The sequence below is a fragment of the Cnephaeus nilssonii genome (assembly GCF_951640355.1).
Source record: "Cnephaeus nilssonii genome assembly, chromosome: 2".
NCBI classification, from domain to species: Eukaryota; Metazoa; Chordata; class Mammalia; order Chiroptera; family Vespertilionidae; genus Cnephaeus; species Cnephaeus nilssonii.
This window is the reverse complement of record NC_137073.1, coordinates 75,472,176-75,494,832: the sequence shown is the minus strand read 5'-3', so window position 1 is coordinate 75,494,832 and position 22,657 is coordinate 75,472,176. Positions and strand designations below refer to the sequence as shown.

The 22,657-nt window shown below is 39.4% G+C and overlaps 1 protein-coding gene across 1 annotated transcript in view; it reads right to left on the bottom strand.

Moving 5' to 3' along the window:
* The window catches only part of ANKRD31 (ankyrin repeat domain 31), a 115,673-nt gene that overhangs the window by 29,159 nt on the left and 63,857 nt on the right, over positions 1 to 22,657 (bottom strand). The window contains exons 15-20 of the mRNA XM_079784874.1: positions 22,368 to 22,505; positions 15,889 to 16,026; positions 14,231 to 14,373; positions 6,394 to 6,556; positions 4,357 to 4,472; positions 93 to 180 (exon numbers count right to left, since the gene is read on the bottom strand). Coding sequence (XP_079641000.1) covers positions 93 to 180; positions 4,357 to 4,472; positions 6,394 to 6,556; positions 14,231 to 14,373; positions 15,889 to 16,026; positions 22,368 to 22,505 — 786 coding nt within the window. The remainder of the gene's footprint in view (positions 1 to 92; positions 181 to 4,356; positions 4,473 to 6,393; positions 6,557 to 14,230; positions 14,374 to 15,888; positions 16,027 to 22,367; positions 22,506 to 22,657) is intronic.

Genomic DNA, 22,657 nt, shown 5'->3' with positions numbered 1-22,657 from the left:
CCCTTTGAGACAGCATGGAGGGACCTGGAGAGTATTATGCTAAGTGAAATAAGCCAGTCAGAGAAAGACAAGTACCACATGATCATATTTACCTGCATCTTCGGGGGTTCTTATTTCAAACTCCAATAAAATTTCCTGTTTTTCTTCTATATCTTGTAGAATGGCACTTATGGTCTGATGCTATCAAATAAAAATATTAAAACTTCATTATAAGAAAGTAGATATTTCTCTCTGATATGCAATTGACAAATGCACAATGAAAGTGCCATTAAAAATACTCATTTCCCTATATATTCAAAAGGTACTCATGCTTTGTTTAACCGTAAGTGTATAAATACTGCATATCTGAGGGGAAAAAGTAAACTGAATATATCTTGATTTAAGCAGCAGTTCTATTCCTGGAAAATAGAATGTAAGAGTAGCAACCATATAAAAAATCATAATTTTTCATTGACTTCTGTTATAATTATAGGTGTAGGAGAAAAAACAATAACTCAGCACATAATATTTAAAGATAACATATATACAACAAATTCACTTTAAAGCCTTATAACTATCATTGCACCCTATTAAAATATCACACATAATATTAGAAATATAAAACATTACTTTCAAAAACTCAGAAAGGGGATTTAAGACCACATCTTTATACCCTTGTTAGTATTAATCTTCCTTCCTGGAACATCTTCAATTTATTCTGCCCAGATCCCTCCCTTCTTATGAGAGATGGAGTTATAAAAGTGAACTCTTGAACCAAACCCATCTCATACACAAAACCTCTTAATCCACACTGATTTTTCCTTTCTCAGAATTACTTAACAATTTCAGTGCTACAGAATTTAGTATTAATATGCATGTCTTACAAATTCTATTTCTCCATCAAGATAATGAGGTCTTGTAATCAGGAGCATGGTTTTTATATTTACACGTGGTTTCCACACTATTGGATATAAAGTTGTTGCTCACCAGATAAAAACTGAAGGATTGGTTCATATTACTTATCCTTTAATATATTCTCAATACACATTAAATTTTACAATGTGTAGGTTCTCAAAGCCTTCTGAAGTATGTTGCTCTGAAATTTTAGTTTGGTGTCCAGAAGGGATATAGAAAATGCGCATAATAAAACCATCCAAGTATGTGGAAAAACAATCTCATTGCTGTCCTTTATAAAATGACTCAAAACTAAACTACAAAATATAAACATGCAAAACAAATAAACAATGAGATTTATTTCTTTGTACATTGAATGGCTATGGTAATAAAAGAAAACTAAAGGGCTGAATTTGTGTCCAGGCTAAATCTCTACCTACAGATTCAAATAAAACAACTTCTGATGCTGACTTTCCTTTGCCTTATATTGTTAATGCCTTATATTGCCTTATAATGTAGTCTCAGCCACCACTGGCCATAAGCTTTCACTCCACACTAGTTCCATATTCCACCCTGAAGGATCCAGCACACTCTTTCCTCCAAAATCCCCTTCTTAGTCCTTCATTATTGCTTATATTAACACACACACACACACACACACACACACACACACACACACACAGAGCTAAAAATAGAAAAGGAAAGGAAAATTCCCTGGTGCCAGAAATTAAGCTAGCAGTGGTCCATGTGGGATTTGGAACACAGGTTATTAGGGGTTAGGTTTTTAATGCCCATGCAGGAATAGGAGATAAGGCCTCAAGCCCATATGAGGAGGGAATTATAATACAGTTCCTGCATAAAGCTAGTGGCTCAGAGTGGGTGCACTTTAGGTTAGATAAGGATTAGAAAAACTTGTCACCCATCTAGGCTTTAGGTAGAAAAGTAGAGACCTACTTTTGTTACACATGTATATGAGAACTAAATTTATACAATGTGTGGTTAGAAAACCTTAAAGGGAAATTAGCATAAAAATTGGTGTGCAACTGACAAACCTCTAGGGCCCTTTGAAAAGCAAATTTTAAATAGGAAGCCTACACTCACCAAAATTCCCACAGTAAACAACCATCACTGAAGTGAGATTAGAATAAAAAAAATTACAAACAACATGAAAAATCATGTTATCATGAAAAAGAGTCAGGAGGAGAGTTTAAAATTCCTTTATAAATGTTTAAAAAAATTTTATAAAATAATATCAATATTGTAAGGAAAGAGCAGAAAAGTCTTTTTGTTTATTTTATTTTTAAATAAATATTTGAAAAGGAAACAATTTCTAGAAATAAAAAAGTCATTAAAATTAGCCCTAACCAGTTTGGCTCAGTGGATAGAGCATCGGCCTATGGACTGAAGGGTCCCAGGTTCGATTCCAGTCAAGGGCATGCACCTTGGTTGCGGGCACATCCCCAGTATGTGCAGGAGGCAGCTGATCGATGTTTCTCTCTCATTGATGTTTCTAACTCTCATCCCTCTCCCTTCCTCTCTGTAAAAAAAAAAATCAATAAAATATTTTTTAAAAAGTCATTAAAATTAAAGACTCAATGTATAGGTTGAATAAATTATAAATATTTGAGGAGAAAAATAATGAATTGAAAGAGAAATCAAAGGAAATCACCCAGAATATAATACAAGGAGTTCAAGATATAGAAAATAAAAAACATATTAGGAGACACAGAGATGGGCCTAACAGACATCTAAATAGGAGTTCAAAAAAAAAAGAGAATACTGAGGCTGGAGGAGAGGCAATATTCAAAGATATAAGGGCTGAGTGTATCTAGAATATAAATGAGAAATGTCTTCAGATAAAGGAGCATGCCTAGTCCTGACTATAATTAATAAAAACACATCCATATTTAGAATGTAAAATAATAAGAGAAAAATTTTAAAAACTGCAAGATTAAAAAATAGATTATCTACAAGGAAATGACAAGTCAATTGACAATTGACTTTTCATTTATTACAACAGATACCAGGAAACAATGCAAAATATTTCAAAGTGCTGATGTAAATGCAATTTAGCTTTGAATACGACTTAAAATATTTAAGGTGTAGCCTTTGCCAGTTTGGCTCAGTGGATAGAGTGTTGGCCTATGGCAGGGGTCGGCAAACTCATTAGTCAACAGAGCCAAATATCAACAGTACAACGAATGAAATTTCTTTTGAGAGCCAAATTTTTTAAACTTAATCTTCTTCTAATGCCACTTCTTCAAAATAGACTCGCCCAGGCCGTGGTATTTTGTGGAAGAGCCACACTCAAGGAGCCAAAGAGCCACATGTGGCTCACGAGCCGCAGTTTGCCGACCACGGGCCTATGGACTGAAGAGTCCCCAGTTCAATTCCAGTCAAGGTCACATGCCCAGGTTGTGGGCTCAATCCCCAGCAGGGGTATGCAGGAGGCAGACAATCAATAATTCTCTCATCATTGATGTTTCTATCTCTCTCTCCCTCTCCCTTCCTATCTGAAATCAATAAAAACATATTAATAATATATTTAAGGTATAATTTGGATTCAATGAATGACATTTTCCCTCTCTACACTAATAGAAAATATGTAAGAGAAGCTTGATCAACATTCATAGTCTTATTCAAAGTATTTCACTGAGGATACTACTTTGCTTAAGAAGTAAGTTATAAAAAAAGAAGTTAGGATCTAGTATGCTTTGTTTTTTTGTCAAAGTAAGGATATATATCTTATCAATTAATATATATCTTATTGAGAAACTATTATGTTATTTTTTAAAATATATTTTATTAATTCTTCACAGAGAAAAAGGGAGAGGGACAGATAGTCAGAAACATAGATGAGAGAGAAACATTGATCAACTGCCTCCTGCACACTCCCCAGTGGGCATGCACCCACAATCAAGGTACATGCTCTTGACCAGAATCGAACCTTGGACCCTTGAGTCCGCAGGCCAACGCTCCATCCACTGAGCCAAACCGGTTAGGGCTAGTATGTTATTTTTTGCAAAAATATACCTTTATATGAAAGGTTTCACATATAGCAAACACTATTGATTACTATAAACCATGTGGGATCCAGGTTGGCTAGACCAGATTGCTTTCCTCTTCTCTGAGATTTGGGGTCTTTTCTAGTATGTTCGCTAAATACTATTAGGAAGTGGGTGAATGAAGACACATTATGACTGTGGAAGTGTCTATGGGACAAGAAGTAACCAAAGAACCAAACCTAGGTGTAAAAGACAGCAGCTAATCTATAGTTCTTAATCAGTGCAGATAATTGAGAATTAACCATACAACATACCTTCTTGGCTTCTTTTGTTCAATTATGCTACATGTTCTTATGACAGAAAACATTTTCAACCTGCGTGTCCTTAAAATGGAAGGAGTGCTGCAATAGCCAAAATTTGGCTGGCCCAAAGAATGGCATTTTCTAGGTGAAGAACAAAGGACTTCAATTTTACTCACCATATGAAGGCTTTCTCTTGTTTTTTCTTGGTGTGAAAGAGAAGGTGGATCAACAGTTTTTAAGCCATCACAAAAACACGGTTTGCGTCTTTTGGACTGGACAGTAGGAATTTTTACTTTAAAAAAGTAAAATTAGAAAATACAATAAGTATGTGCAAAAATTTAGCTTAATTTTATCAGTTGTAATGGTGAAAGGAAAGGCTAAATTAAGTCTACAATTACATTAATGTTGGTCAACACCTTAATGTTTATTATCAATTGACTAATTATAGCTAACATTTACTGAATACTTACCACATGGTGGGTATCATACTCTTTCCCTGAATCATATTTAATCTTCATATGAACTCTGTGTGATAGGCAGTTTATTATATCTATTTTACAGAAGAGGAAAGTGAAGCTTAGAGAAATTCAGGAGATTGCCTAATTGTCACGTAGCTAGCACTGAAACCAGATCTGACTTCTAAGTCCATGCTCTTAATCACTATGACTATGATTTATTGTCTCTGTATAGTTCTCTCTGAGTCTTCTTCCATTCTGGACTCCCTTTCTCCATATAACCATTGTATTCTACATCCCTCATCCTTTTGGGGAGCCTGTCCAAGGAAATATGTATACAAGAAACAAGTGGGAATAGATATAGAACTTTACAACAGAGTGCCTAATAACGCCAAATGAAAGGCTTCTCTTAAGTTGAGCTGAAATAATTCATGGGATCCAAACCTTCACATATAGCTGTGGAAAGGGATAGAGCCATGAATGTGGCTCTAAAAAAGGCCCTAACCAGGGGACTTACCATATAGTCGCAGACTATGAAAAGAGGAACTTTATATACATGTGATTTAGTATACTAGTAAAATATGTCACAATGATTATTCTTGGCTCTAACCAATCATATCAATAGTTGGTAAGAATACTGGTAGGCTGGGGAGAAATGTGTGTCAGACTCTTCCTAACATTCTCCCTCATAAAGAGAGAGTACAGATTATGTTGGTGGTTTCTTCTTCTACGAGTCAAAACTCAAGCATAAGGGAAAAGGTAAAACAATTCCTTCTCCTCAATACTTAATAAATTGTGTTGAGCTCAGCTGACCGGTTTGGCTCAGTGGATAGAGGATCAGCCTGCGGACTCAAGGGTGCCGGGTTCGATTCCGGTCAAGGGCATGAAACTTGGTTGCAGGCACATCCCCAGTGGGGGGTGTGCAGGAGGCAGCTGATCGATGTTTCTCTCTCATCGATGTTTCTAACTCTCTATCCCTCTCCCTTCCTCTCTGTAAAAAACCAATAAAATATATTTTAAAAAATAAATAAATAAATTGTGTTGAATTGCCTATTTTCTGACTGATGTCTCCACAAGACTGAAAGCTCCTCATGGGCGAATGCCTGGTTTGCATAGCAGGTACTCAACAAATACGTTTTCTAAATTAGTGTTTACTAAATGCCTATTTCTTATAGATAATCCATTATAATATTTCAATTCAACAACTGCTATAAAATGGTTCATAAAATTTTGCCTGGCTGTACATTCCCTTGAAATATTTTTTCACTATTACACACATACCCATATATTTGCTTAACAAATTCATATTCTAGCATTAGAATATTAGATTCTTTAAAAGCTGGCATTAGTCCAACTTTTATATGAATCATTACAAATTGTGAAGTAATGAAATCTTTAGTTGCAAATAGTTTAGTAGTATAATATCTTTTTCCAGCCCCACTACAAGTAAACCAATGTGCATTGCTTTAGTTACATCTCTATGTCAGACCCAATGTTAAGGAGATACATGTTTATTTAATGAATGGTACGGGTTTTATTTCAATTGTAACTCCAAATCCAATAGGATCATATTATTTATAAATTAAACCAAGTTTGTAAATGCTACTTTCTAAAAATAAATGGTTTCTCAAGACTTTAATAAACATACAAAACATCTGTCCCCAGTTATAACAACTTACATTACAAATATAGAGATTTTATTTTTCTAAGCAGAGGTATACACCTATATAAAAAGGTAAGCAATACTGACATACATACCAGTGACTCTAGCTTTACTCTCATCTCTACTATCAATCTCAGTAGCACCATAAGATTTTAGCAGCTCTCTCATTCTTTCATGAGCTGCTTCATCTAAAGCAGTCTTTTGTTTTTTATTCTTTTTATTAGGGTTTGCTCCATGTTGTAGTAGAATCTCAGCTGCCTAGAAGACATTCCAAAGTTATCTCTATTAACATCTTAGATCAATAATTTCTGCTTTTATTATAAGACACCATTACCGAGCATTAAAAGTTATTTTAAAAAGCTTTCAAACTCTGGCCATGTATTAAATTTGATATGACAACTGCAAGTGGACCCACTAATTTGACCTGATTTGTTCCCACAGGAAAACCAAACATGATGACATAGAAGTACCAGATATGCAGCCTTGAATGCAGTAAGAGGCAGACAGGTTTTATTTGATATCTCTCTCTCTCTCTCTCTCTCTCTAATATATATATATATATATATATATATATATATATATATATATATATTATATATATAATATATAATATTATATATATACATACACACACACATATACATATATACACACACACACATATATATACATATATATGTATATATATAATATTTTTATTGAATTCAGAGAGGAAGAAGGAGGGAGAGAGAGATAAACATCAATGATGAGAATCATTGATTGGCTGCCTCTTGCACGCCCCCTACTGGGGATCGAGCCCACAACCCGGGCATGTGCCCTTGACTGGAATTGAACCCAGGACCCTTCAGTCCGCAGGCCGACGCTCTATCCACTGAGCAAAACCAGCTAGGAATATTTGATCTCTTTAACAGAGTGCCCTGTTCACCCTCCTCCAAACTGATGGAGGAAGAGGTAAAGAAGGGAGAAAGAGTCACTTCAGGACTATATTATATTATAAACTTTATTATATACTAGAGGCCCAGTGCATGATTGAATCATGCACGTGTAGGGTCCCCTACATGCTTTCGCTTTTCACGGTGGAGCTGGGTGCCTGTCCCCTGGTGCACCAGGCCTCTCAGAAGCCGGCTCGGCGGAGGCTTCTGAAAGGCCTGTTGCCAGAGCAGACAGGCACCCAGCTCCCCCACTTTTGATGGTCCGCGGCCACTGAGGGGGGCTACCCTGCTGTTGAGAGGCGCAGGGGGTGGGACTCCCGCCCCCTGCACCTCTCAACAGCCGCTGAGGGGGGCTGCCGGGGACACCTGGCTACCCTGCCGTTGAGAGCTGCAGCTGGGAGTCCCGCCCCCTGCGCCTCTCAACAGCAGGGTAGCCCCCCTCAGTGGCAGCGGATCCGTGCCTCTCAATGGCCGGATAGGCCACCCCGAGTCCCGCCCCCCAGCCTCCCGCCGCCCAATCGTGGGCGTAGCGGAGTGATGGTAATTTACATGTTACTCTATTATTAGATAGGATTGCCATTAGACATAGTTGAATAAAGTTCTATTTGGACTATATTTCAGGAAACTTGATATCCAATCTAATAATGTCTATTCAAATAAGTGTCCTAAATAACTGATTTATATTCACAAAATGTTAAAGATAAAAAGGAATGTAGAAATAATTTATTCCAACCCCATCATTTTATAGAAGAGAAAACTGAAGTCAGAGATTGTGACATTTTAAAGGCAAAATAATCTTTGAATATAAGTAAGATTTCTCTAAATAAATCAAAATTATGTGTTAGAAGTCAGTTTGCAATTGGTCAAAGTTAAAGATGGTTACTAATTAGTTCATGGTATAAGTCAATTAGTAAAAAAAAGCCAGTGATTCCATTTGCATGAGGCAAGCGACTCCAACCACTGAAAAACTTTCTAATTAGGAAAAGATGGTAAGGTTTTGTTTAAACAGAGATGTGCTATGTGCTAGGAGCTTTTCTCTTTCTGCTTGTGTTCATGGATGAAGAAGCAGAGAAACTGAGGAGCATATGGTCAGCTAAAATGGCCCTTATTAGTTCCATTAGCCTAGAGATAGCACAGCATAAAGAAAACACATTTATTTTTATTTTAAAAAATATTTCTTGTTTAAGGTATTACAGAGGTCCCATTTCCCCGCCCCCATTGTCCCCTCTACTCCACACCCGCCCCTCACCTGAGAGCTCCCCACCAATCACAATACCACATTTATCTCTCTTGCTCTCTTTTTTATCTTTCTAGTTTACCTATTAATATCCTATCTCAAGATAAAGAAATAAAGATAAAAGGGGCAAAGTGAGTCAGAAATAAAATGAGCCAATGATAGAAGAAAGGTCACACAGAGAGAAAGTTCATGAAAATATGAGGAAAGGTAATAACAATATATCCATGTCAGGGGAACTAAAATATCATGAAAAATACCATCTTCTTTTCAAATAGAACATTTCTCTTAAAATAAATGCAATAGATTTTTTGAAGTTTCCTCCAAAAGCAAACTGTCTATATCACCACTTAGGTGATATAACAATAGGTCAAACAATAGCAAACTATAGCCCACACTGGCCAAATCCAGTCTGCTGCCTGATTTTGTAAATAAAGTTTTATTGGAGCAGCTATATCCAGTCATTTACATATTGTCTATGGTTGCTTTTGCACTACAACAGCAGTTGATTAGTTGCAACAAAGACTGGGTGGCCTAGAAAACCTAAACTGTTTATTATCTAGTCCTTTATCCTATATAATAAAGAGGTAATATGCAAATTGACCATCACTCCAACACACAAGATGGCTGCCCCCATGTTGACACAAGATGGCCTCCACAAGATGGCTTGCAGGGGAGGGCAGTTGTGGGTGATCAGGCCAGCAGGGGAGGGTAGTTGGGAGGGACCAGGCCTGCAAGGGAGGGCAGTTGGGGGCAATCAGGTCTGCAGGGGAGGGCAGTTAGGGGTGACCGGGCCAGCAGAGGAGGGCAGTTGGGGGGGACCAGCCCTGCAGGGGAGGGGAGTTGGGGGGAACCAGGCCTGCAGGGGAGAGCAGTTGGGAGGGACAAGGCCTGCAGGGGAGAACAGTTGGGGGTGGCCAGGCCTGCAGGGGAGGGCAGTTAGGGGTGACCAAGCCTGCAGGGGAGGGCAGTTGGGGGTGACCAGGTCTGCAGGGGAGGGCAGTTAGGGGTGACAAGGCTGGCAAGGGAGGGCAGTTAGGGGTGACCAGGCTGGCAAGGGAGGGCAGTTAGGGGTGACCAGGCCAGCAGGGGAGGGAAGTTGGGGGTGACCAGGCCTGCAGGGGAGGGAAGTTGGGGGTGACCAGGAGAGCAGGGGAGGGCAGTTAGGGGTGACCAGGCCTGCAAGGGAGGACAGTTAGGGGTGACCAGGCTGGCAGGGGAGGGCAGTTAGGGGCAATCAGGCCGGCAGGGGAGCAGTTAGGCATCGATCAGGCTGGCAAGGGAGTGGTTAGGTGGTGATCAGGCTGGCAGGCAGAAATGGTTAGGGGCAATCAGGCAGACGAGTGGTTGGGTATCAGCAGTCCTGGATTGTGAGAGGGATGTCCGACTGCCCTCGAGGGGTCCCAGATTGGAGAGGGTGCAGGCTGGGCTGAGGGACACACACACATCGCCCCCCTGGGCACAAATTTTGTGCACCGGGCCTCTAGTAGGAAATATTTAACAACCCCGCTCTAGACCAGAGCACTATCTAGCAGAATTTTCTGTGATGACAGAAATGTTCTAATCTGTGAAGTTTAATATGGTAGATACTCGCCACATGTAGCTACTGAGTACTTGAAATGTGACTAGAACAACTGAAGAATTGATTTTAAATTTAATTAATTTTAAGTAATTAAATAGACACATGTTGGCTAGTGGCTACAGCATAAGACAGCACGCTCTAGATCAAATTCCTTATTTCAGAGGTAAAAGTACTATCTCTTTCTCAAGCAGCTGAACTTGGCCTAGAATTCAAGTTTACTATTATCAAACTTGGTGCTTTATCCACTAAACCAAGCTCCCCTTCTGCTACTTCCTATTGGTTGATCTCTTTCCCCCTCCCCACCTCCCGCCTTCTCTCTGAGGTTTGACAGTCTGTTCGATGTTCCTATGTCTCTGGGTCTATTTTTGTTCATCAGTTTATGTTCATTAGATTTCACTGAGGTATCACTTCACACCTATCAGAATGGCTACCATCAACAAATCAACCAATTTGACAAGTGCTGGTGAGGATGTGGAGAAAAGGGAACCTTAGTACACTACTGATATGAATGCAGACTGGTGCAGCCATTATAGAAAACAGTATGGAGTTTCCTCAAAAAATTAAATATAGAATTGCCATTTGACCCAGTGATCCTACTTCTAGGAATATACCCTAAGAGACCCAAAACACCAATCAGAAAGAATGTATGCACCCCTATGTTCATAGCAGCGTAATTTACAATAGCTAAGATCTGGAAAGAGCCCAAGTGCCCATCAGTAGGTGAATGGATAAAAAAGTTGTGGTAGCCCAGCTGGGTGTGGCTCAGAGGTTGAGTGTCGACCCAGAAACCAGAAGGCCACTGGATCGATTCCTCGTCAGGGCATATACCTGGATTGAAAGCTCGATCCCCAGTGGGGTGCATGTAGGAGGCAGCTGATCAATGATTCTCTCTCATCATTTATGTTTCTATCTTTCTCTCCCTCTTCCTTCCTCTCTGAAATCAATAAAAATATACTTTAAAAAAAAGCTGTGGTACATTTACACCATGGAATGCTACGTAGCAGTAAAAAAGAAGGATCTCTTACCCTTTGAGACAGCATGGAGGGACCTGGAGAGTATTATGCTAAGTGAAATAAGCCAGTCAGAGAAAGACAAGTACCACATGATCTCATATGTGGAATCTAATGAACAAAATAGATCCAAAAATAGCATGGAACAGACTGTGGAATCTTAGAGAGAAGGCAGGGGTGGGAGGGTGGGTGGGAAGAAATCAACCAAAGAACTTGTATGCATATATGCATAACCCATGGACAAGACATTAGGGTGGTGAAGGCCTTGGGGGTGGGGGAACAGGGGCAGGATAGAAGGGGGTCAATGGGAGAAAAAAGGGGATATGTAATACTTTCAACAATTAAGATTTAATTTAAAAACTATGAAAAATTTTAAAGTCTAGATTTGAAATTCATTGTTACTAAAAGAGTAACCCTAGTAATTTTCTCTTATGATATTTTTACCACACTGCCCAATTAAGAAAAACAAAGGAGAAAAATATATAACAAACCTCCAAGTAACAAGCTATTGTGTTTTTAGTCATTTCTTTGAAACCTCAAATCCACTGTGTAATTCTGAGTTAAAGTCTAACTGTCACATGTATCATCACTATAATTAGACTTTTTATGCACAACAGCAAATCATTTAAAACCATTAAAAATGGAATGTATTAGATTGATAGCCTGTGTTTATTCTGAACCATTTCATTTTATTCTGATTTATATGAATTATGTGATGAAGAGACAATAGAAAAATGAGTCATTAGAAAATAGATTGATTTTTCAATTACACAATGTCTTATCTTCATTTGTAACTTTGAGGTTTTAAAAATAATTTTTTGGCTCAGCTGATAGGCAGTGGCGGTGGCGCATTGGCGGAGGCCAGAGAAACCAAGATGGCGGCATAGGTAAACACCTAAATTGCTGCCTCGCACAACAATTTCAAAACTACAACTAAAAGACAAAACGGACATCATCCAGAACCACAGGAAAGCTGGCTGAGTGGAAATTCTACAATTATAAGGAAAGAGAAAATCTCACGGAGAATCAGAGGAGCTGTAAAGGGCTGAGGTATGGAGACACGTGCACAGAGAGGAAGGGAGGCCAAGTGCCTGGCTGGCTTTCTCTGGTGGGAGGGGGAAGGAAGCCCCCGACTGCACTGAACCCCAGTTCCGACTGAACTGAACCCCAGTTCTGTCCAAAACCCCATGGACCCAGGCTCATACAGGGGAGTCTGGACTGTCAGGTAGAGAGAAAGGCACATGGAGACTCGGAGACTCGGGGGAGCCGCGGCAGGTAGAGGTCTGGAGGCGTGCGCGTGCGACTGCGCACAGAGACGACTTCTTCTAGAGAAGACTGACTGCAGAGGTTGCCACAGGCTTTCCCTAGCGGAAGGGAGTTGGAAGTTCCTGACTGCACTGAACCCCAGTTCTGGGTGAGCACCTGGGGACCCATGCTCTTACGGGAGGAATCTGGACTGTCAGGCAGAAACTCAGGGGAGCCGCGGAAGGTAGAGGTCTGGAGGTGCGCGCACAAGGGTAGGGCTGACGGAAAGCCAAGACTGTCTGCTCAGCCCTGAGTCTCCGCCCCACCCAAGCTGAGTACAGAGGCTTTTGCAATTTTTCAAGTCTCGTCCTATAAAGCTGTCTCCAGCACAGAAGGTCTCCCGGCGTAGACACAGCTGATACTCACAGCCAGTTGGCCTGGAGGTCAATTCCTCCCAGTGATATCAACAACAATCAAGACTTAACTACAACAAGGCTGTACACACAGCCCACAAAGGGATGCACCAAGAGTGTCCACCTCAGGTAACTGGGGAGGCCGACTCACTGGGCCATATAGGACACCTAGCACACAAAGCTTCCCTACCAACTCAGGGAAGCAGCGAAAATGCGGAGACAAAGAAACAGGTCACAAATGAAAGAAATGGAGGAAAACAAACGACTGGATATAGAATTCAAAACCACGGTTATAGGGTTTTTCAAGAATTTCCTAGAAAAGGCTGATAAATTTAGCCAGACCCTCAAGGATATGAAAAAGGACCAACTAGAAATTAAACATACACTGACTGAAATAAAAAATATTATACAGAGACCCAACAGCAGACTAGAGGAATGCAAGAATCAAGACAAAGATTTGAAATACAAAGAAGCAAAAAACACTCAACAGGAAAAGCAAAAAGAAAAAAGAATCCAGAAAGTTGAAGATTGTGTAAAAAGCCTCTGGGACAACTTCAAGCATACCAACATCAGAATTATGGGGGTGTCAGAAGAAGAGAAAGAGCAAGATACTGAAAACCTATTTGAATAAATAATGACTGAAAACTTCCCCCACCTGGTGAAAGAAATAGACTTACAAGTCCAGGAAGCGCACAGAACCCCAAACAAAAGAAATCCAAAGAAGACCACACCAAGACATATCATAATTAAAATGCCAAGAGCAAAAGACAAAGAGAGAATATTAAAAGCAGCAAAAGAAAAACAGTTAATTACCGACAAGGGAGCACCCATACGATTGTCAGCTGATTTCTCAACAGAAACTATGCAGGCCAGACGGGAGTGGCAAAAAATATTCAAAGTGATGAATAGCAAGAACCTACAACCAAGATTACTCTACTCAGCAAAGCTATCATTCAGAATTGAAGGTCAGATAAAGAACTTCACAAACAAGAAAAAGCTAAAGGAGTTCATCACCACCAAACCAGTATTATATGAAATGCTGAAAGGTATTCTTTAAGAAGAGGAAGAAGAAAAAAGTAAAGATAAAAATTATGAATAACTAATACATATTTATCAACAAGTGAATCTAAAAATCAAGTGAATTAAAAATCTGATGAACAGAATAAACTGGTGAATATAATAGAATCAGGGGCATAGAAAGGGAGTGGACTGACAATTCTCGGGGGGAAAGGAGTGTGGGAGGTGCGGGAAGAGACTGGACAAAAATTGTACACCTATGGATGAGGACAGTGGCGGGGAGATAAGGGCAGAGGGTGGGGTGGGAACCGGGTGGAGGGGAGCTATGGGGGGAAAAAGGAGAAACAATTGTAATAATCTGAACAATAAAGATTGATTAAATTTTAAAAAATAATTTGTTTTAAGGAATCACTTTAGTTCTCAATTTAAAATACCTTCATTTTGTTCACTCATTTTTCAAAGAAAGAGTAAAAGGAGCCAAATCTGATGTGCACTGTACCTTTAAATGATTATTTGCAACAGCATCATGTAAGGGCAGAATTCCATGTAGATCTTCACAGTTAACATTAGCACCAGCTTTTAACAACTCCACTATTATATCATCAGATCCCTCACTAGATGCCTTATGTAGTGGTGTCCAACCTAAAAATAGAAAAAGGAAAAAATTAAAACAAGCTGCTGCTGACATATACTCATTATTAAGTTTGCTTGCATTAATGAAGTTAACATCTACATTGATTCAAATGTACATATTAGTGGAAAAATAATATTGAAAACTGTGGCCTTAAAATGTGTTTTATTTTTAAAAACAAATTGATCTCATAAAAAAATATTTCATAGAGGTGCCAAAACAGAAGCATAAGCATAATGGGACCAAAGTAAGTATTAATCATGTCAATTTGTTTCAACTCAGATATTAAAATACCCAGCAAAGCTATCATTCAGAATTGAAGGTCAGATAAAGAGCTTCACAGACAAGAAAAAGCTAAAGGAGTTCATCACCACCAAACCAGGATTATACGAAATGCTGAAGGGTATTCTTTAAGAAGAGGAAGAAGAAGAAAAAGGTAAAGATAAACATTATGAACAACAAAATGACAACAAATACATACCTACCAACAAGTGAATCTAAAAATCAAGTGAATAAAAAATCTGATTAACTGAATGGACTGATGAATATAATAGAATCAGGGACATAGAAAGGGAGTGGACTGACAATTCTCAGGGGGAAGGGGGTGTGAGGGGTGCGGGAAGAGATTGGACAAAAATCTTACACTTATGGATGAGGACAGTGTGGGGGAGGTACAGGCAGAGAGGGTGGGGTGGGAACCGGGTGGAGGGGAGCTATGGGGGGAAAAAAGAGGAACAATTGTAATAATCTGAACAATAAAGATTTATTTTAAAAAAAGATCATCTCTGGACTTTTCTACTTGTATCCTTCCATTGTCACATTTTTCTTTAAAATGACATGTCATTCCATCAATTTTTGAGTTTTTCCCTCTGGAATTCCTCACACAAGATTCTTAGTGCTGAGCAAATTGTTAGATCAATTTAAAATTGGGGGTTAAGAAAGGAATAGTAGAAAGAACAGAAGGAAAGGAAAGAAGGAACAAGAAAGTGGGAAAAATTTTGCATTCTCTCCAAAGTTAGGGAATAGAATTAAGGCCTACAAAGAAAAGGCCTAAATAAAGTTCCCTTACTCCCCATTCTGTATACTCTTTTTTAAAAATATATATTTTATTGATTTTTTTACAGAGAGGAAGGGAGAGGGATAGAGTTAGAAATATCAATGAGAGAGAAACATCGATCAGCTGCATCCTACACACCCCACTGGGGATGTGCTCGCAACCAAGGTATATGCCCTTGACCGGAATCGAACCTGGGACCCTTGAGTCCGCAGGCCAACGCTCTATCCACTGAGCCAAGCCGGTTAGGGCTGCATTCTGTATACTCTTGCTGAATGCTCTCAAATGCATGTTGAAGAAGGAAATTATTTTAGCAATTGGTGAGAACCAAGGTAAGTCTTACTATTCAAATTATATGTCATTAAAGAAAATTGTTCAAAGTTAGTTATTACATAGTAGCCAGATTCAAAACTGGGGTTAGGGGCTGTGAAATGTGAGTTAAAATTATAAATACAATTAAAAGAATCCAAACCTGCATTATCTTTTAGATTCACATCTGCTCCAGATTCTATTAGAACTTTCATCAGAGACAAATCTCCTCTTCTGACAGCCAAATGAAGTGGGCTTTCCCCCCTGGCATTCCTCTTATAGATCCCAGCTGTTTTCATTTCTGTAAAATTGCCAAGTAAAACTGAGGCTTCTTTTCTGCCAAATGCTGATTATAAAGGAACTTTAAAAATACACCAACTTCCTTAAAATATCCTAAGTAGGGTGCACTACACAGAAACATATATCCATTAACATAACTGTTACTATTTTAAAATATAACCATAACATAGTTCTTCAACTTGTGAAGAAATTATAGGGCACTTAAGCATTACTACAAATTCATTCTAGCAATTGTTCAGTCACTCTATCATACGTTTGATTAAAACAAATAAATCTGTTTCAGTTCTATACTCATTTCACCCTCAGTAGTCCTTTAGCAATAATTTTTTTCTTAAAACAAATTGTGATTTTTATAAAAATTCTCTTTGTTCGCCGAAACCGGTTTGGCTCAGTGGATAGAGAGTCGGCCTGCGGACTGAAGGGTCCCAGGTTCGATTCTGGTCAGAGGCATGTACCTTGGTTGCGGGCACATCCCCAGTAGGGGGTGTGCAGGAGGCAGCTGATCGATGTTTCTCTCTCATCGATGTTTCTAACTCTCTGTCCCTCTCCCTTCCTCTCTGTAAAATATATTTAAAAAAAAAAGAATTTATTAAGCACTGAGTTGTAAAGAAAGACTTTAAAAAAAAATTCTCTTTGTTCTACAGCTATTCTCTCTATCTAAATGGGTCTGTTTCTGATCACATAAGATGCCAAGAACCAAACTATGGCCTATTGGTTTATTATTTTTCTTTCATAAAAAATAAAGTACAGGGTGGGGATGGGGTCAAAAAAAAAGAAGAAAAATAATAAAGTACAGTATCATTATTTAAAGATTCTTTTTTTAATCTTTTCTTTGCAACACAAATTAGACTTATAAGTTGAAGCTAAAAATGGTGAACTAACCACATTTCCCCCCTATTTCCTCGCCAAACCATGCTAAAATTATAGTAAAAGATATTTTGAAAAATGCCATACAAGAACAATAAAAGAGGAAACAATAAATAGAAGACTTCAAATAAATTTAGGGGAACTGGAAAGTCACTGATAGAGAAGACATGATTGACATGGCAGAGTGGGGAATGCTCCAACCCAAGTGCCTGCGAAAGGAATTTGCAGAGGAAGGGAGCCGATCTGAATCAGGCACTCAGCACTTGGGGGCATCAGGTACCATGAAAGGCAGTATAGGACAGGGCTGGAAAAAGCGAGACTGACTATAAACGTATGTATATAGAAAAGTTAGAACTCCGAGTTGCTTTTCCCAACCCCAAAGTGCCTGGCAACCACTCCTCTTAGCCCAGGTCCCCATCTGGAGGTTCACTTTCTGTAGAAACTACATCAAAGAAACTTCAGACTAAGACACAAGGCAAAGTAGAGGGTTGGGCTGATTAAACAGAAAAGAATAGTACTCAAAGTGGAATCCCAGATCAACAGTATCACTTGGGAAATTTGTTAGAAATGCAAATTCTTCAGCTACCCTAAGCCTATTCTGGCGGGCAGACTTTAAGATGATTCCTAATGATTTTTACTTCCTCATATTTATAGTCTTGTATAATCCCCTCCTCGAGAAACTTGCTTCTAATCAATAGAATAACTCAACATTGAGGGTATTTAATTTCCTTATAGATATATATAAAAACCCAGTGGTCATAATGCTGTAACGACCAGTGCGCTGTGAGGTGCACATGAGTGGGCAGGGCTGCGAATGCGACGGGGCAGCAGGCGGGTGGGCAGGGCTGCAAGAATGGCAAAGCATGCATGGGTGGGCGGGGCCGCACAATTTCGCATGCTGGGCTTCAAGTCTATATATATATAAAAGTCTAAGCAACCATTATGACCGGATGACTGGCCAGTAGCTATGACGCTCACTGACCACCAGGGGGAAGACACTCAATGCAGGATCTGCACCCTGGTGGTCAGTGATCTCCCATAGCCAATCTCTCGTGGTCCCTCCCCCCGGCCAGCCAACCTCCCTCAAGACGGCCCCGATCAGCCCAATCGCTGGCCAGGCCAAGGGACCCCACCTGTGTATGAATTTGTGCACCAGGCCTCTAGTTAGGTTATAAAAGATTATAACATATTCTGTCTTGCTAGTTGACTTCCTCTACCACCTTCAGCCTGTATGTTTTAATGAACAAGTGGCTACCTTGAAAGAGCCCATGAAACAAGAAACAGGATAACCACCGGATGGGCACAACCCTAAAGGAACTGAATTCTGCCAACAATCAAATGAGCTTGAAAGTGGATTCTTCCCTAGTTGAGCCTTCAGATGAGACCCCAGTCCTGGTCAACACCTTGACTGCAGCCCAGGAAAGATCCTGAGCAAAAGACCTGGCTAAGCTATGCCTATTTCCTGACCTACAGAAACAATGAGATAATTAAGGTGTGTTGTTTTAAAATAATTTGTGATCATTTTTCATGCACTAATAGATAACACACCTATTGAATTAAAATTCCTGATGGTAGACCCCAGCAATGCTTTGATGGCTTTCCAGGTGACTCTGATGCAACATAAGGTTTGACAAACACCGCATTAAATCATCAGACCCTTACCCTGTCCTGTTTCCTAAATGTCAGCAACCAGACATATAATTTCAGAGCAAGAGAAAAAAAAACAAACGTCTCTAATGGATGGATCCTTTGGTTATGAGAGTCACAGGGAAGATTGATAGCTTCATGTCCATCTTCCATTGACAGCCAGATTTTCACTCAGAAATTTTTTATTGGACAAAGAAGACATATTACATATATTTCATGTGTTATATGTATATTTTTTTAAATGCAGATTACAAATTTGATTAGAAAAATCTCTCTCAGTAACTGTTACTGTGAATAATACAAATCTCATCTTGTTCCTGGTATGTTTGTAGCAAAGAAGGTAGGTATGTGATAAATATTTTGGTGCAAAAACTCAAAAATTGCTCAATGTTACTGTCATCATAAATTTCCCCAGCATTTAACTGAAATTTGAAAATAACAAAATCTGGGAGAAAATGGAAAGGAAAAATATGGGACTTACAATAAAATTCTTTATAAAGTACACTGTAGTTAAAGCTGAGTATTTCTTAACAGCTTTATATTTAATTAAAGCATTGATTATTACTTGTCTATATTAATAAAAGGGTAATATGCTAATTAGACCGGACCTCTTCTGGATGTCCTTCTAGGCAAAGCCACAGTGGCAGGGGCCGAGGCAGAGGTGGTTAGGGGCAATCAGGCAGGCAGGCAGGCGAGTGGTTAGGAGCCAGCGGTCCCGGATTGCGAGGGGGATGCACAGAAATCGGGCCTAAACTGGTAGTCAGACATCCCCTGAGGGGTCCCGGATTGGAGAGGGTGCAGGTTGGGCTGAGGGACCTCCCCCCCATGCATGAATTTTGTGCATTGGGCCTCTAGTTTATTAATAAAGTATAATGTCATTAAGAAATACTCAGATGATCCTGGCCCGTCTGGTTCAGTGGGTTAGAGCATCGTCACGTGCACCGAAGAATCTCAGACTTGATTACCAGTCTGGGCACATACCCAGGTTAAAGGTTTAATTCCCAGTTGGAGCGTGTACAGAGAACAAGTGATCAATGTTTCTCTTTCATATCAATGTTTCTCTCTCTTTCACCTACCCTTCCTCTCTCTCTAGAATCAATAAAAAACATGTCCTCAGATGAGAATAAAAAAAAAAGAAAAAGAAATACTCAGCTGTCTACCTTTTTATATGGCCTGTTTTTTCCTCTCTAGATTTTTGGATCTTCTCTTTACTTTTGTTCTGAAATTTCACAGTGAGATGTCTTGCTTATTGTACTGGACACTTTGTGGGCTCTTTCAATATGGAAACCTCTGTGCTTTATTTCTTATTTCTTTAATGATTTATTTTTCTATATTCACTGTTCTCTCTGGATATCCTGATCTAATTTTATTTTCTCTCTTTATTTTTTTCTATTTTTATTTTTTATAGGAGATGTGAAAAGCTTCACCTCCTAACTCTGCTATATCCATATATATATGTAGTTTAAAAATCCTGCTATTTTTAATATCTAAGGGCTCTCTGTATTGTTCTTCATTCCTTTTTTTCTATGCCTTTTTAAACAAGTTTTAAATATATCCTGATTCTTTAATTATTTCTGTTTCTTCTGGGTTCCTTTAGTATGTTTAGATCACTTTGATGTATCTTTCACACTGGGGTTTTCTACAAAAACTTGTTGATTTTTGGCTATCTGTTCTTATTTAAGTGAGAGAAACTAAAATGCTGACTGGTAATCTGTGGAGGGTAAGAGGAGTACAGCAGAGCTCAGGGCTTGGTTGAATTCACCCTTGGTGATCAAGAAGTAAGCTGGCATTTATGTTAGGGAATTGCTAGATGTATTTGGAATTATCTCCTCTTGGGCAGTTCAGTTTATTAGTTTAAAAAAATAATACTTACTCAGGCACTGTGTTAAAAACAAAAACAAAAGCCAGAAATGAAACACAAAAGAAATTTATGATGTCATAGTTCTGGAGATCAGAAGTCCAAAACCTAGGTGTCAGCAGAGCTACACTCTCTAAGGAAGAATCAGCATTTCTTGGCTTCCTGGGATTTGGCTACATTGCTCCTCTGCCTCCATCTTCACATTGTCTTCTCTCCTGTGTGCCTCAAATCTCCTTCTGTTTTTCTTTTATAAAGACACAGTAGTAATTAGATCCAGGACCCACCAAATAATCCAGGATGATCTCCTCATCTCAAGATCTTAATTACATCTGCAAAGTTTTTTTTCTAAATAAGATAATGTTCACTCTTTTATCACTCTTTTATATAACACTAGAAGCCTGGTACACAGATTCGTGCACCAGTGGGGTCCCTCGGCCTGGCCTGCAAAGACCAGGCAGAAACCGGCAGTCTGACATCCTCCAAGGGGTCCCAGATTACGAGAGGTACGAATCCATGCACTGGGCCTCTAGTATGCATATAAGATCTTTGGTTAATCTCTTCCTGCCCTCCCTCCTCCCCACTTGCCACTGAGATTCATCAGTCTGTTCCATGTTTCCATGCCTGTGCGTTGAGCGTCTGCCCACTGGTGGTCAGTGTGCATCATAGCTACCAGTCAAAAGGTTGAAAGGTCACTTAGGCTTTTATAATATAGACTAGAGGCCTGGTGCACAAAATTCATGAGTGGGTATGGTCCTTAGGCCTGGCCTGCAATCAGGGCCATCTTCCTCAGCTGCCTGCAGCCACCCATCCCCAGTTCCCCATTTGCCATCAGGTGATTGGTGCCGGCCGGCTGGGGAAAGGGATCAAAAGGTGGTCAGTGCGCCTCATAGTGACTGGTCCAGTGGTCATTCTGGTTGTTCCACTGTTAGGGTCAATTTGCATATTACCCTTTTATTATATAGGATAGAGGCCTGGTGCACGGGTGGGGGCCGGTTGGCCTGCCCTAAAGGGGGCCCCGGATCGGGGTGGGGGTCCCCGCTGGGGGGTGGGGTTGGCCTGGGTGAGGGGCCGTGGGCAGTTTGCAGGCCATCCACGCCCCTGATCAGGGTGAGGGGGGTCACCGCTGGGGGGTGGGCCAGTCTGGGCGAGGGGCCGCAGGTGGTTTGCAAGCCAGCCACGCCCCCAGCTTTGTCAGGAATGGCATCAGGAATGATGTCCGGAAGACCGATCCGGTCTATCTGGTCTAATTAGCATATTACCCTTTTATTAGTATAGATAATATCACAGATTCCAGGGCTTAGGGCATGGACACATTTTGAAGAGCCACCATTTAACTCACTATAGGAGGAATATATAAGAAGGGCTTCAATTTACATGAGACAGGACAATGGGAGAAGGTTCACAGAAAATGCCTAATCCAGTGTTCGTTCTACCACTAGTATACTAAACAGAAAATAAATCAACTTTTCAATGCTTAGTATTCAATTCGAAGTGGTCCAGCCCACTGTTCATCACAGAACTAACTCCAAGAACTATCAAAGGATAGTTAGCCTGTCAATACTTCCAAACACATACAGTTCATTCATATGACACAAAAAAACTAGTGGCTATGCTTTTTTAATGTTCGTTATGTTAAAAGGGCTCAGTGGAAGTATCTGAGAGATGAGACACAGTTCACCCACAATGCTCACACTCAATATTCTTGCTGTTTATATCCTTTAAAATAACAAATTAGAAGTCAGAGGCTGAAATATCATAAGAATATATCTGAAGACTAATAAATTCTCAAGTGTTGCTTTACAGTAAAACCATTTAAAATATCGCTGAAATAATCTTGTAATATAGTGAATGACTAAAAAAATAAATAAACAAATAAATCTGAAAGTTTAGAACTATTCTGAAATACAGTGGATTCTTGGGTCTGGCCAGGTAAACATTTACCTATTGTATACAAGTAAAGAAATACAAACCTTGGCTGCAGGTAGCTTTTGATAAATTTTGTTCTTGGATGTTAGCAGGTATGTGAATTTCTGAATCTGTTCTATCCTTTTTCTCCTCACAATTTCTTACAGTGCTTTCATCTCCAAAGATATTAGTTAATTCCTTATCTGAAAAATAAACATTTCTGTAATATCAGTATGGCAGTTCTTCTTACTGGTTAAATTACTAGTCATATAACTATTCCAAGTTTCTGTTCCTAGCTGGAAGAATTTAGAAATAGTTTTATATAACTAATGTAAATTAGTTTGCTAAATGCAAT